The 16,476-nt window shown below is 42.5% G+C and overlaps 1 protein-coding gene across 1 annotated transcript in view; it reads right to left on the reverse strand.

The window, feature by feature from the left end:
- Positions 1-16,476, reverse strand: part of gpc3 (glypican 3) — a 414,131-nt gene that overhangs the window by 351,166 nt on the left and 46,489 nt on the right. Inside the window, exon 2 of the mRNA XM_079556226.1 lies at positions 8,909-9,070. Within this exon, the coding sequence (XP_079412352.1) occupies positions 8,909-9,070 (162 nt within the window). The remainder of the gene's footprint in view (positions 1-8,908; positions 9,071-16,476) is intronic.

A 16,476-nucleotide genomic window follows, 5' to 3' on the forward strand; every position in this document is an offset into this window, starting at 1 on the left:
ATATAACCATTTTGCGTTGGCGGAGTGATCTGCCAGGTTACCGGATCTACAGTAGTTTGTTTACCTGCAGCCTGCACTACTACAGGTGGAATTCACAAAGGAGCTTTCTACAAATCAGATATGGCAACGTTTGGAGGACGACCCCATGATTTTGAAGAGCTTTTTAATGCAGGCTACTAGTTACCATAGACATGCACTAGCCTAGCACTAGCCTAGCACCACTAAACTCTTCAAATATAAGGACTGCATGAATTAAAAATATATATCTCCAGAAATCAACAACACTCTGGATAACTAGGAAATGAGGCCCTGTGTCAAAAATCCTGAAATATCCCCTTAACCTGATTGAGAGTCTTTGGGATGTGCTGGAGAGGGATTTGCGCAGTGGTCAGTTCGGGTCAGGCAGTCAGGGTTTTTGCGATATCTTGTGGTTCTAAGTGTTGTGGGGTGGTTTCTTTTTCCTCTAGTCTCTGAAGTGCTCCCCCTGGCTCCGCCCTTTAGCCCACCCCCTAGCTAGAATTGTTATTTAAGACACCTGGCTCCAATATGCTGCTCTCTTTCGCTGCTACTAGCTGGGTGTCTTCTGTTTGTCCTCACTCCTGGCACTGAGGTATCAAAGCCCCTTTGTTTGTTTTTTTCTTTAAAAGTAAAATGCTAATGTTATACTAAAACTATTTCTCCTTGGTGCTGGGTCTAGCTCACAATAGTGCCCCGTTTGCAACGTGGTTCGAGTGGTGGCGAGTTCCTAAGGATGAGGTATTGAAAAGTCCTTGTTTAATCTGTATGTTAAAAACTTAAACTAAATTAAATGGGTTTTGGATTACCTTTAGGGTCCGGTGAACCGTCATTGGTGGTAAGTTAGGGTGCCATGAACATACTTTGGTCTGCATAGCCTTTCTAACAACTAATCTCCTTTTTAACCTGCTGCTGTTTACCTATTAGCTTACATGTGTTCCTTTTGATGTAGCTTATGGTTTTGTTTTTCCATTTTCTTGGGAATTAGTTTTGACAGGACAAGATCGCGAATACAAGCGGCCGAAATGAGCTTCCTTCGCAGGGTGGCTGGGCGCACCCTCCGAGATCGGGTGAGGAGCTCAGTTACCCGGGAGGAGCTCGGAGTAGAGTCGCTGCTCCTTCACGTCGAAAGGAGCAGCTGAGGTGGCTCGGGCATCGGTTCTGGATGCCTCCTGGTCGCCTCCCGCGGGAGGTGTTCCAGGCATGTCCTAGTGGGACAAGGCCTCGTGGAAGGCCCAGGACACGCTGGTGGGACTATGTCTCCGAGCTGGCCTGGTGTCGCCTCAGGGTCAGAACAGCTGGAGGAGGTGTGTGTGGATCGGGAAGTTTGGGCATCTCTGCTGAGACTGCTGCCCCCGCGACCCGGCCCCGGATAAAGCGGAAGAAAATGGATGGATGGATGGATGGATGGATAGTTTTGACAGTTTTGGCTATAGCGCAACTAGTTCGGGTTTTTGGTTACTTTGTTATATATGATTATTTTTCACTTGTCCTAGTTAATCTTTATTTTTGTGGTTAGGCAACTGGGTTCGCTTCTAGTGGTTTTTAAACTATAGGAATATTCAAATTGGCAATCATCTTAAATAAAATGAATTTGTAATTAAACTTTTGTAGATTAATAAATTCCTATTTTTCCTAATTTAGTGTCCTGCCTTAACTTATGTTGCAGCCAATTATGAAGATTCTACTCTAAATCTTTTTTTAATAAACTGCCTCGAATTGGAAGTCAACGTCTCTGTCCTTTTGATCAGAAACTTACCTTGTGTTCCTATCAGGTAATTTACCCTCTCGGTTTACTACATAAGGATACGGCCATTGCGATAATGATCATATACCGCGCAGCCCTGCTTTCTTCACCATCCACTGTTGCTTTCTTTTAACATCGTGTGCTTTAAATCCCAACAGAGGAACGAGAGAACATCCAGACAGAGAGATAAAAGGCAGTGGAGAAAGTTGAGGGCTGAGTAGATTGAACGAGACAGTGAGGAATGGCGAGGATGACAGCGAAGGAGAGGGGGGGAGACGGAAAGAGGGAAGAGCGGGATGTTAAAAGGATCTGAGCCCGCGAGCTGTTTGGGGATTTCTCCGCAGCCTTACGCTAAAGCAATTAGCATCGAGCCCCTTCTACGAAAGACCACAGTAACGCAGTTAGAGGGGAGCGAGCAAGCCCCACGGCCCCGGTTAGAGCTCCACTTTTAATTGGCATGTCAGGACAAGTGCGAGACGAGCGCCGACTCTTAGAGAAGTTCGGGTCCTGGGAGTTAGACGTCCCACTCAGAGAAGAGAGAGTAAACAGAGGAGCGGAGTGGGTTCGGAGAGCTGTGTGCGCCGATAACTAAAGAGAGTTCAGTGTGGACGGTAGTGTGTGAAAGGAGGAGGGCTACGGGGAGCTGGGGAAACTTGTTTTTGGAGTTTAGTGTTGTTTAGAAAGATAAAGCCTCCTCTACAATGTTGGTGTTCTTAAAAATCCCCACGCTATATATGGAATGCTTTGAACGATCATAAGTTTGACAAAGGACAGTCTCATAGTCACAAAAAAGGTCTAATCGATGCTTGAAAGTGATTGATTCCGCTAACTATTGGCAGCTCAGTGAGAGGTTAATAAACCAAACATACAAATGATCTAAAATACAAATTGTAACGGTGAGATTAAAGCAGAGTAACTTGTTTACCTTAATACATCCTTTCCGTCGTCCCTCTAGAGTAATACAAGTGTTAATGGGATCATCGGGGGGTCTTTCATCTCCCCCTGGTGTCTCTGGCCAGAAAACCACAATTGCAACTTGACTGCCACCGGGACAGTGTCACCAATACACACTAATGGAATCACGAAGAAGAAGCTAACAGGCTAACGGGCAAAGCTGACTGCGAGCTAGCGCCACTTAAACAGTATTTACAGCCAAGTTTGAGTACAAAAATGTATTTCCATTGTGTAATAGGATGTACAATATCCCTCTCTCCCTTCGCCTTTTCTGTCAGCGTAGTATTTACTCTCACGGACAATTGATACGTAAATTGCAACTTGCTACGACACCTGCAGTTGCGCTCATGGCCTCTACGGGCACGAGTTACTTGGTACTGCTTTAAAGTACACTACTTGCTGCATGCCATTAAAGCTGCTGTACTCGATCAACTATGTTTTCAAACAGTGAAAGGACTGGAGTCAGTGGAGTTTCATCTGTTTGCCACAACGCCGACTCGTTTCTAGCTCTCGCGAGCCTCCGTCACAGGTGTTGACATTCATGAATCATTTGCAGAGATCAGGCGTTTTCAGAGCATAGATCGATCAAAAATGTTCTGCAAATAGATGCAAATAACTCAAAGTGAACTGTTTTTGTTTTTATGTTTTTACTAAATTGATGCATTACCAATATAGTCGATGGCGGCGAAGTTAGAAGCGACAAAGCTCTTCCACGATTTCCCTATTTAATTACGGTTAATCTATAGATACAGACGGCATCTTGTCATAGAAGGGGACGTGGCCTCGCCGAGGGGGAAAATAGAATCTTTTGGGAAACACAATTTTTTCACTCTTTTTAGCCATTTTCTGGTGGAATATTAACTTATTTATGCCATACAAATAAAGCCAAGTGTAAATCGGGCCCATGTGGATATTTTCTCACAGCAGATTGTTCTGTAGAAGTGAGAAAACGGCAGTTGTAGCAAGTGCTAGCTAACCGTTAGCATTAGCCCGACGCCAACATGTAACATCAAGTTAGCATTATCCGTTTTTAATGTATTCATGGGCTGTTGGGCCACTTTGCTCCTCTCCATGTCTTTGCTTCTTTCTTTAGTAGAAAACTATATTTATAATTCAGCATTTTTAAAGTAGTTTTTGAATAATTAGAGAAAGTTTAGATTTTTCTCCAAATTGTTTTCCCCCTTAACTGTTTTCAAACATGACCATATATGGGCGACTCCAGAGATGCCGTCTGTATCTATAGACTAACATTAGCTAAAAACAACTACAGTTAGCTGCTGAGTCACTACTGGGAAACACATGTAACTAAATGTAGTGTCTGAGTGTTTTGATGTGAACAATAACACATTTCCAAATCTACATTAGTTTATTATTGAAAACACCACAACAACAACACAAGTAGCAGCTGTGGGAATGTATTTGGCGACAAGACTGCCCCAAAAACCCTTTTTCCGCGCTCATTTCCTGTTTATTAACATTGCCCACAGAGAGTCTGAAACCCCACTCGTCCTCATTGATAAGTCAAGTGTATCCCGCGTAACCAGTCGACTGAGTTAGCATTCAGCTCCTGCGTGTGTTTAATATGCGCCTCTGAAGTGACAGTTTGGGTTTTATTTAGCCCTCAGCGGCGGCGGCTCGGAGCTCAGCGCACTTCACAAGGACACTGCAGTCACACTCGCCAAAGTTAGAGGCGACTTCCACTCCCTCCGCTCCACTTCGGAGACACGCAGGTGCGATTCACCGACCGAACGCTCACTGTGTACAGGCCACGGTTCAATAGGCTTTAAACAAAACAACCATATAGTCTGATAACAAGCTCCCATTTCTGGAAGCGATACAAGGAGGGCTGTCTAGTGATGGCACCTTTTTTACTTCCGAGATACTTTTACATAAAGACTGAGAGATTACTTTACTAATTCATAGGGCTAGGTACTGTTAAACAATACCAGTTAGGGTAAAAAAAACCTTTAGGTCCCGGTGTTGAAAGCAGGCACCGGATAAAATGCTGTTGGTCCAGGGACAGCATTAAAGAGGGGGTGTTATGCTTTTTTCAATCACATAGCACCAGTCTATATCACACTACAATGATGACCAAACCTTCTGCTGGTCTGTAAATGCAGTAAATTAGAATAACTGCCTTGTATAAAATGTCTCTCTCAAAATGGCTGTAGTGAATGTCTTGAAATAGGCCTCTGTCTCTTTAAGAACCTCTGAGCCTTTCCGACACGCCCCCTCCACACGCTGTCTGTGGCATCAGTGGGGAGGGGGTTCTGCTGAGGAGCAGTGGTTGGTTACTCGGCTGGTGACGAAAGCTCGGAGGCGTCTCCAGGAGGTGGGGGCGTTCCTAGGAGGACTCAGGCAAACCTATCCCTAAAATGACCGCCATCAGAGTTTTTACAGATTACTCAAAAATACGTGAATGTGCCAAGGCAACACTTCAGGCATGTTTTTAATGAGGGAATGACAAAATAACATGATGTAAAGCTTGAAAAAGTCCATTTTGCATAATACCCCCCTTTAAAGGAAGTGACTTGGTTGTTTCAGCTCCAATATTTTTTTTTCCCCCAATTTTTATTTTCATTTTTTTCCTTATGTTTTCATTTTTTTGCCAAATTTTTCCCTATTTTATCTTATTTTTTGCCTCATTTTTTTCTTGCTTTCCAAATTTTTTCCACCCATTTTTTGCTCACCTTTTACCCAATTTATTCCACATTTCCCCCTTTTTTGTTTCACCCAATTCCCGCCTCCCGATTTCCCCGATTTTCCCCCAATTTACTCCCCATTTTCCACACATTTCTTGACATTAGAGACGAACCCGATATTGTGAATTTGCAGATCTGCCGAACATTATTGCTCTGTTTTCTGGTTCTAACCTACAAATATTTTCGCAAAATCGTTCAGGTATCGATATCGAAAATCAAGTATTGTTAAAGTACCGGTATTGGAAAAAATGCAGCGGTTAAATGATACAGACATTTAATCACAATTAGAGAAAATGACTTGTGTTTCTTCTTTATGGGGAGACACTACAGGCATAAATTGTTTTCAAATTTAAGGTAAAATTGGTCTCTGAACATACAAGCTTTCACCTGGAAACAAAAAATATACCTAATAATCACCAACATGTTTAAATATTGCACTGATTCACCGTTTCTCCATAGATTTCTATAGGAATTTGTAATTTCAAGCCATTTTCTCTAAATGCATTTGATTGTGGCCACATCTCCACGTCAGTAGCTTCTACAGATTTCAAATTTTCCCGTAGCCTGATTTATTGAATGTCAAAAAACAAGGCGAAAGTTATTTTTCCACTAAAATACAGCTTTTTTTTAAACTTAACAAGATTTCCAGAATCCCCTCTGAAAAAGTACCTACATGTTTGCAGACTGTGTTCACGTATAAAACAAAAATGTGTCTGAAATGTGACTCAAGCTTGTAGAATAGTTGAAAGAATAACAAACATATAAATATGGCTTTATCTAATGTGGTTCATAATACTATATAGAAAATAAACCTCTGCTTAAAACAATAAATGTACGATAATCACTCCAGAACAATTTAACGCGAGACAGACCTGTCCAGTCTCCCATTACAAAGATGATGGCAACGAACCACATAGATTATAATCGCGATCTTATTAAAAATGTGATTAATTGCTGAGCCCTAAACTATCCTTTTCTCATAATGGTGGCCCAATATTCAAACTACTGTGAGCACATAAAAAAAAAAAAAAAGTTTTTACTGATTATCATCATTATAACAGACTCGCTGACAAAAGACGGTGACAGACCTTCACAGCAACTTTTGAAAAAAAAAATTGGACAAAAAAATCCATTTGTGCATCCGACCCTAATCTTCCAAAGTTGACCTCAATTCTCCTTTTCTACGGTGAGATTTTTTCATATAAAACAAGAAATAGACACAACACTCGTCTGACAGCAAAGGCCGAAAAGCATCCGCCCGAGCCACACTTTCGCAGATGTAGTAAAAGCTTCCATGTCACTTTTGTGCCACAAACCGGCTTTCGCTCTGTAACCTCACACCTTTTTCCTCCCGTGAGCTTTGGATCTCTGTGCCAAAGAAAAAAACCTCACGAGGCCAGTTTTTCCAGCTTCACGTCTGTCACCTTTACAACCGCTACATGTGCTACACTCAGCTCAGCATCTCCCAGCTCCACAAAAACATCCCGTCGCCGTTTGAGGGAATCGTGTTTGTCTCTGTGACTCACGGTCTGACGAGGAAGTGTTAATTATCAAAGATGTGTTGGCTCAGTCTCCTCGCTCTTTGCTGCAAAATAAAGGCGGCACATCTACTGTACATTATACTTCAGACATTTTCAAAAACGTGGAATAAGATAAGATGGAGCTCAGGCTGTTTCAAAAGCAAAATCCATTTTCATTTTCACATTTACATGCTTTGATGTGTAACCATAACACATTTTCCTGAAACTGAATAGTCATGAATGCATTTTATGTCTGAATATTTCCTTTTGTGATTGGTAAAAGTCTGCATAGTTAGTTCAGGCTTGTTCTGTACAGCTAAGGTCCACATAACTACAAGCTTTGAGTACTTTTGCAACTCGGTAAAGTCTGTGGAAGAAATGAATAGGAGCAATAGGGAGTTTCATTTGTATATAGGGCATTGCTTACTTTTACTTTACTTTACTGCCCCCCCTTGAGAGAAGTTTTGATCCGCTGCACATTAAGACAACACAAATACAGCAGCGCAATAGAAAGCACATAGAGTAAACATAAATACGCATTTGTGCCAGGAACTTCCACACCCTGCACTTCGAAACATCTTCACTGAAACAGGAGCAAACAAGCTTTTCATTAGAGACCATTTTTCTTTCACTCCACAAACTCCACTCACTTATTTACAAACCCGGGCACCTAATTCCTTCACATGGGGCCTCATTCACGACACATGAGCTCTTACGAACAAAAAAACTCCGAAGTTCTGTTCACAATCCTGCTCCTCGAGTCACATATATTGTGACTCAGTACATATTCAATCTTGTAGTCGCATAATCGAGGAAACATAAATATAGTTATAATAAATTACAGATGCCCTTTTCAGAAATAAGTTGGAAATACTTGCAGTAAAGCAGAACTAAGTAACTCACGTCCCTAGAGGCCATAAGCGCCACTGCAGGTGTCGTAGCAAGTTGTGTTTTCTTACGAATTCATTGTCCGTGAGAGTAAATACTACGCTGACAGAAAAGACAAAGGGACAGAGGGATATTGTACATACGATTACACAATGGAGATCACTTTTTTCACTCTAACTTGGCTGTAAATACTGTTTAAGTGACGCTAGCCCGTAGTTAGCTTTGCCCATTCTTCGTGATATCATTAGTTTCTGGTACAGAGACACCAGGGGGAGATGGAAAAAAAAACAATCATCCCATTAGCACTTGTATTACCCCCCAGAGGGACTACGAAAATGACGTATTAAAGTAAACAAGTTACTTAGTTCTGCTTTAATAATGGCAAGTAAAGTACCAATGTATTACTGCTTATAAATAGCTCTAAATACACACTGATGTTATTTGATAAAGACAAGCATCGGCCTCCACCATGCAGAGTCGGGCGCTCTCATCACGCCACTGCAGTGTAAAGGACTGACCCGCGAGAACAGAGGAAGAGCTTTCGTGATGTTCAGGTTATTTCTACTGTATTTAATCATTCTGTAATGAGAGCAGCTGCGCGTGCCCAGCGATTCGTGTGGGTCCGTTTTGGATTCATGTTTTTCTATTGTTTTGCCAGATCCTCTTCTGGCTGACAGTCTTCCCCAGTGGCTATTCTTGGGAAAAGCATAATACCCCGTCTTTACAGTAATTAATGTAGGAAGAAAAAATGTAGTTTTCTTTCCAGCCGCTCTTCCGTGCCTGAACGCATCATGTTTGTTATCATTGACATGTAGCTCACAGTCTGAACTCCTGCTGACGTGCGAGTTGTTCGTTAGGCTCCTCCATCTGCTTTGTTTGCCGCAGACATATATTCCTTTCTTGCGTTTGCCTTGTCCCTGTCTGCTCGCATTATGTTATCCGTTATTTACCACTGACTCACAGACTGAAATCCTGCTGACTCTGAAGTTGTTAATTATCAGCTCCGTCTTGGCCCGGCTGCGTTGGCTCGATGCACAGGCGGGGACGGAGTCGGGACACGGCGCTGCGCTTGTTGTTCTTACCTTGGAAGATGGCAGCGTTCTGAATGATGAGGCGCTTGAGCTGCGCGCTGACAGACTGCAGACCTGACTCCATGTTGCTGCGCGCCGCCGCCTGATACCGCTCCTCCATCTTTCTGGAACAGCAGGACGGGCCTTTGCTTTGGCAGATCTGCAGATCTGAGCCTGAGGGAGAGAGAAAAGACATCAATGTCCTGGTTTGGACATGAATGATCAGATAAGCAGCGCTACACTGCAAAAAGTAAATATCAAGCATTGGCTTAAATGACTGGAATTGAGGAAATGTATCTTGTTTTGAGCGGTTTTCACTCATTTAGACACTTTTCCTGATCAGACCAAGTTTACTTTGCTTGTTTGAGGACATTTCAAACCAGTTCTAATGTAAATCTCGCTTGAAATAAGAAAGTAATATTGCCAATGAGATAAGAACAATTTTCTTGCCCCATTGGCAAAGAAAATGACCTGAAATAAGGACGAAATGAATTGAAACGAGTCAGAAACATCTCAGAACAAGTGAAATAATCTAGGACAAATGCCCAACAACACCAGTCGAAACAACAAAAAATTGGATTATTATGCTCAAATTATACTAGTCTAGTTAATTACTTTTTGCAGTGTATCTGATTTATGATTTAAAAAGTTACTTAGTTACTTTTAAAATAAAGTAATCAGTAAAGTTCCTAAGTTAGATTACAAGTTACTTTTTTGGTTACATTCATCATCTGCCGAAAACCATCCCCAATCTCGAAAGGTAAATGACAACTGGTTTTGCCAACACTTTTGGAAGTGCATTTTAACGGCATCATCAACAATGATTCAGAATCTCCTCCTCTATTGTTGTTTATGTTTATGTAGCGAGTCATGCTGAAAATGTGAGGGAAAAAAAGTATATATTTTTTCCAAAGGAAAATAACAGAAAAGTTTAAAGGGATATTTCAGGATTTTTTGACATAGGGCCTCATTTCCGAGTTATCCAGTGTGTTGCTGATTTCTGGATATATATTTTTCTTTGTAATTCATGCGGTTCTTATATTTGAAGAGTTCCGTGGCGCTAGGCTAGTGCAAGGCTAGCGCATTTCTATGGTATCAGTTAGCCTGCATAAAAAACAGTGTGACCCGCTCCACAGAGCCCCTGAGGCAAATCACTTATAACACCAGACTAACCATATAAATGTCTGTGTCGATAGAATAATGTTTGGAATATAACTGACCTGCATCACATGAATGATCACATTTTGAGGGACTATTTTCTAGCAGATCACTCCGCCGCTGCGTAGCTTATACAACCACAAAGCTGATGCTGCTCAAATATAAGTTCTTTTAAATGCAAAATGGTTAAAATTATTCTATGGACACAGACATTTATATGGTTAGTCTGACGTTATAAGTGATTTGCCTCAGGTGCTCTGTGGAGCGGGTTCTACTGTTTTTAATGCAGGCTAGCTGATACCATAGAAATGAACTAGCCTTGCACTAGCCTAGCGCCACGAAACTCTTCAAACATAAGAACTGCATGAATTACAAAAAAAATATCTCAAGAACTCAGCAACACTCTGGATAACTAGGAAATGAGGCCCTATGTCAAAAATCCTGAAATATCCCTTTGATCTGATCACTGGTCTGGAAAAAGTTATGCGTTGCAGTAACTCAATACTGGCATCACTGATAACAAGTTTAATGGATAAGCAAGTTATTTACAAAACTACTATCTAACTACTATCTATCTACAACATCTGCAATCTTACTTCAAGTCAATTACGTTTTGTTTTTTTTCCAATTTTTAGTGCGAAGAGATATTTTTTCTTAAAGCTGAACTAAGTAGGCTTGCCCCTAGAGGCCATACTGCAGGTGTTGTATCAAGTTGTGATTTTTTAACATATTAATTGTCCGTGAGAGTAAATACTACACTGACAGAAAAGGCGAAGGGAGAGAGGGATATTGCACATCCAGTTACAAAATGGAATTATTATTTTTTCACTCAAACTTGGCTGTAAGAACTGTTTAAGTGGCGCTAGCTCGCAGTTTTGCCCGTTAGCATGTTAGCTTCTTCTTCGTGATTCTATTAGTGTGTACTGCTGGCTCCGGTCCGGTGGCGGTCAAGTTGCAATTGTGGTTTTCTGGCCAGAGACACCAGGGGGAAATGAAATCCCCTCCATTAACACTTGTATTACCCCCAGAGGGAAAAGGATTTATTAAGGTAAACAACTTACTGAGTTCTGCTTTAATTCAAGTGTAAAACAAGGACCGATTTCTTCAAATGTGTCACTTAAATCAAGGACAAATGTATTTATTTCAACTTTTTTCTTGTTTCTAGACTAGACATTACTAGTTTAATATATTCAATCACATTCAGACAGGCAATAAGTGTCTTGCTCAATGGCACAATGACAGAATCCACTCAGAAAACACTCCTGGTCTTTCACTCCACACACAGACTGACAGATATTGAATGTTATGTGACTGACTGACTGAACTCTCTCCCTTCCCTGCCCTCTCTCGCTTCCTCTTCTGCAGTTTTTTTACTGGAGCCAGGTTGCAGCGCAGAGGGGAAAGTCAGCAGCGAGAAAATAAAACCCCAAAGTGTTGATGTTTTGAAGCACGAGGTCACGCCGTTTCCTCCGACATCGATTCGGTCAAACTTCCTGCTGCTCCGGGCTGCGTTTCCACGGCAGCATCGAGTAAAGTCTGTTCATTTTTAAGCTCCGAGATCAGAGCTGGGAGCAGTTACACAAGCGCAAGGAAAACAGATATAAAAAAAATGAAATGGAAACATGTTTTTGTGTAGCTTCTCGACATGTACGACTGGGAAAACGCAAGGCTATCGGCCTGGAGGGTTCGCCCACGGATCCAAAGGCTGTTCCATCAGAGCATGCTATGGTGTGATTGAATTAATATAAAGGAACTCATTTATTTCTAGTGGAGGTGTCACAAATACGCAAAAAAAAAAGTCCACAATCTGAAGGGAATAAAACCCCCAAAAAGGGGGAAAAGAAATATCAAAAAGTAAGCAACCTTTGGATCTACCAGTGGTTTTGTATCGTGCCGACATCTCCTCCCAACGTCCTACATCCAGGAAATGCTCTCCTCACTCTCGATCTCTTGTTAAAGGAACAGGCCACCGTTTTTACATACTGAGATATGTTCTTACCTGAGCTTAGACGAGTTCATTTGTACCTGTCTGGTCTTTACACGTGTGTCCTCAGCCACGTAAACACAGCGCAGACGGCGTTAGCATTTAGCCTCTCCCTCTCTCCACTAAAGCTCCAAACGAGGTCAAGATAGAAGCTACCAAGCTCTTCCACGTTTTCCCTATTTAAATATGGTTACGTGAAGTGTTACACGATCCACGTCTAGTTACACAAAATTAAACATGTCAATATTCGAAGCGGATAAAAAGTGGTACTATATTGTCAGCCGTAATAACACCTTAGGAGCGCTTCGACATCCGTGCAGTAATATCTTCACTTTACTGTGTAAACGTCAAAGGTTTTATTACTGCTTACAATAGAGTATATATATTTAAATAGGGTAAACGTTGGCCTTTTTGCGTGACTGAGCGCACGTGCACAGACCAGACAGGTACACATCAACTCGTCTAAGCTCAGGTAAGAACATATCTCAGTATGGAAATACAGTGGCCCGTTCCCTTTGCCCCCCTCAGCCTTTCAATTTGGGGGAGACATTTTCCCAAACAGCTCTATCATGCTTTCACATCTGATCGTTTTCTACAAATGATGGCACCTCACACATTTAGATCAGAGTAAAATGGTTCAAGTCACTGACACTAAATAAAATCTGCGTCTTTTGAGCTCCTCGGCGAGAACATTTCAAGATCAGATTCGGAAAGACAAAGCGTGGCTTGAAGGAAATCTGTTTTATTTGACAAATATCAGAAAACAGGAGATAAAAAGGCAATTTAGTCTGATCAAGGACGGATCGGGTGCGAGTGGCTCAGCTGCTGCAGCGGCGCAGGATGGATGAGTTTAAGCGGCGTGAACAAAAACGAAGGACGGCGAACACACACACACAAAAAAAAGATTCTTTCTTATTTTAAGAGCAAAAACGTCTATCAAAGTATAAAGTTGGACTCACACAGAGGATTAAGTTTATTGAAGCAGATCCATTCATAACATGTTGAAAGGAGTCGGACGATTAAGTTCCAGTTTCAAGGTTTTAATATTGCCGAGGTTTTCGTAGGTTTATAGAGAACTTAAAATCAAGCAATAAAAGAAGTTGTATTTTAACATCATTGTCGACTGGCTTAAAGAACTGTAGTTTGGCCGCTTTAATGTGAACTGGGGTTGATTTGAACGTTAACTTTTATGTCGCAAAATGGGGACTTGTGCTTAAACTGTAAGTAAAAGCTTAGTAATGTTCGTTGTGTCGACTTGTTACTACTTTAGCTTCTAAGGTTCGTTTAGTCAGACACTACTGGGAGGAGGCCTTGTGGACGCCCCGGGACACGCTGGAGGGACCATGTCTGAGGCCTGGTGTCGCCTCGGGAGGAGGTCTGTGTGGAGCAGGAAGTCTGGACATCTCAGCTCAGACTTCTGCCTCCACGACCCGGATAAAGCAGAAGAAAAAGGATGGATATAAAGCGCTTTTCATAGATGTATAAATGTACTTCATAGATTGGGAGGAATAAAAATTCAGAAGAAACATCCATCCATCCATTTTCTTCCACTTGTCCGTTCCCGGGTCCTGGGGGCAGCTGTTGGAGTTGCCCAAATCACATTGCACCAGCCCCCTATGGCTCCTCCTGCAGGTGGTGGGTCCACAGAAGGACGGCCTCATGGTTCTAACCGGGCCTGTTGGTCTCTCATAAGGGGCTTCTGAACCGCTCTTTGTCTGACCCGTCACCTATAGGACCTGTCATGCATGGGAGACCCTACCAGGGGCACGAAGCCCCCGACAACAGAGCCCCCAGGATCATTCGGGCTCAAACCCTCCACCACATTAAGGTAGCGGTTCCAGGAGGGGCATAAGAAACATGATAAAAGAAAATGAAAAATAGAAAAAGATTCCTAGAATTACAAATTTTCAATTTCTTCCACAGAGTCGAGCTGGGGAAGGTCATTCCAGAGTCTGGGGGCTACAGCCCGAAATGCTACATCTCCCCGGGTTTTAACATATTGAGTGCCGCGCTGTTTTGGGGATTTCGATTTTTCAGCATTTTTCATGATATTTGTAGCACCACAGCGTAGTACAAGTTATGCCTCGCTTCCTCAGAAATCTAGGCTAAACAGAGGCTAACTTAGATAAAAATCCCATATTTTTTTCTAGATTTGGAGTTTTATGAAACACTCTCCTTTCAGATTAACTCTTCTCTCTCCTCCTCTCTCCTCTCTGCACGGACACTAACGTTTTGGGAACTCGTTTTGAAACACCGCGTGTCTCCGCAGATCGATCGCTCATTATTGCGCCTGCATTTAAACAGCCTGGTTCTCGGATTGAAGACTTTATCAGGATGTTTCTCAGTCGTCCTTGGACCGATTTTAACAAGGGATGTCCCGATCAGGTTTTTTTGCCCCCGAGTCCAAGTCCGAGTCATTTGATTTTGAGAATTGCCCGATACCGAGTCCCGATCCGATACCTAATACATTATTTTAAAAATTAAGAAATAAAACTACATCATTCAACTTGTTTTCATTCATGGTTTTGGATATAGAGAGTAAGTCTGCTTTGTCTGTTTTTTCTCAAGTAAGCAAGTCTATTAGTCCTTACAGTGTAATATAGTTTTACACACAGAGGCTGATCTAAAATCCCATTCTTTATTAAATGTGTTTGTTGATTGGCAATGAAAACAAAACTTGGGCAATACATTTTTTATGCACTGCAATGTAAAAAAAGTGAGATCCATCACTTTCTCTGCCGCTGAAACTCTGATTCATGCCTTCATCACATCCAGAATTGACAACTGCAACAGCGCCCTCTACGGCTCACCATCCAAAACCCTCAATAAACTCCAGTACATCCAGAACTCCGCCGCCCGCCTCCTCACACACACTCCCGTGAACACATCACCCCTGTCCTTCAGAACCTCCACCTGCTCCCCGTCCCTCAACGTATCTAGTTCAAGGTCCTCCTCATCACTTTCAAAGCCCTCCATAATGTGGCCCCTCCAGACCTCACCGGCCTCCTCCACCATCACACTCCATCTCCCCCCGCTCCTCCAACGCCAACCTCCTGTCCCTCCCCTGTAAGACCAAGCGCCGAACCTGGGGAGACTTCTCCATCGCCGCCCCCCACACTATGGAACTCACTGCCCCAACCGCTCCGTGCCTGTTCCGTCCCCCCCACCTTCAAGAAAGAACTCAAAACCCACCTCTTTAAAAGGCTTTTAATGTCGAGTAACTGCCCTCTGTTTGAATGTGCTCATTTTATGTGTGATTTTATTCTTGTTTTCTGTAAAGCGTCTATACAAATAAAATGTATCATTATTTATTATAGAAGTGTGTATGTTGACTGGAAGCCAACGGAGACTTGATAGAATGGGGGTGATGTGGGCTGTTTCACCAGACAAAAACAAAAGCATAATGACTAATGAGACGACTGCAACATTTCAGACTTATATCCATGAAATCCTACCTCACAGACAGGACGTTCATGGTGAGTGTGGATACTTGCTCCTCTGAGGTGCATGGAACTACATGTGGTGTGCCCCAGGGTTCGATTTTAGGCCCAGTGCTTTTTAATCTGTATATGCTACCTCTTGGTGATGTCATCAGGAGACACGGGGTCGACTTTCACAGTTATGCTGATGATACACAGTTATACATCTCCATGTCTCCTGATGACACCAGGCCAATAGATGCACTTTTTAACTGCATTTTAGAATCTAATCCTGGATGGCAGAAAACTTTCTCCAGCTTAACCAGGACAAAACTGAAATGTTAATCATCGGCCCTGAGAGAGAAACTTTTACCCAAACTACAGTCACTGTCTATGAATCCTTCCTCACAGGTGAAGAACCTGGGCGTGATTTTTGACTCTGAGCTGGCGTTTATTCCACACATTTAGAAAATCACAAAGATACGTTTTTACCATCTAAAGAACATAACCAGAGTCGCCCCATTCTCTCTCGGGCCAACACGGAGACGCTCATGCATGCTTTTATCACCAGTCGTATCCACTACTGTAATGCCCTGCTTTCTGCTCTTCCCAAAAAGAGGATCTCAGGTTTACAACTTTTACAAGATTCAGCAGCTCGTGTCCTGACGAAGACCAGGAGGCGGGACCACATTACACCGGTTTTAGAATCGCTGCATTGGCCCCGTGTGTTTCAGGATCGATTTTAAAGTTGTTTTAATGGTTTTAAATGTCTTAATGGTCTTGGTCCTTCTTATCTTTCAGAACTGCTTTGACCTTATGAACCTTCACGGCCCCTTCGCTTCTCCAGCAGGGGTCTCCTCGTTATTCCTAAAGTCACAAAAAGACTCATGGTGAGGCGTCTTTCCAATATTACGGCCCTCGCCTCTGGAACCACCTGAGGAGGAGCTCAGACCTGAGGAGGAGCTCAGGCCTGAGGAGGAGCTCAGACCTGAGGAGGAGCTCAGACCTGAGGAGGAGCT

Source organism: Gobius niger (genome assembly GCF_951799975.1).
Source record: "Gobius niger genome assembly, chromosome: 5".
Taxonomy (NCBI): domain Eukaryota; kingdom Metazoa; phylum Chordata; class Actinopteri; order Gobiiformes; family Gobiidae; genus Gobius; species Gobius niger.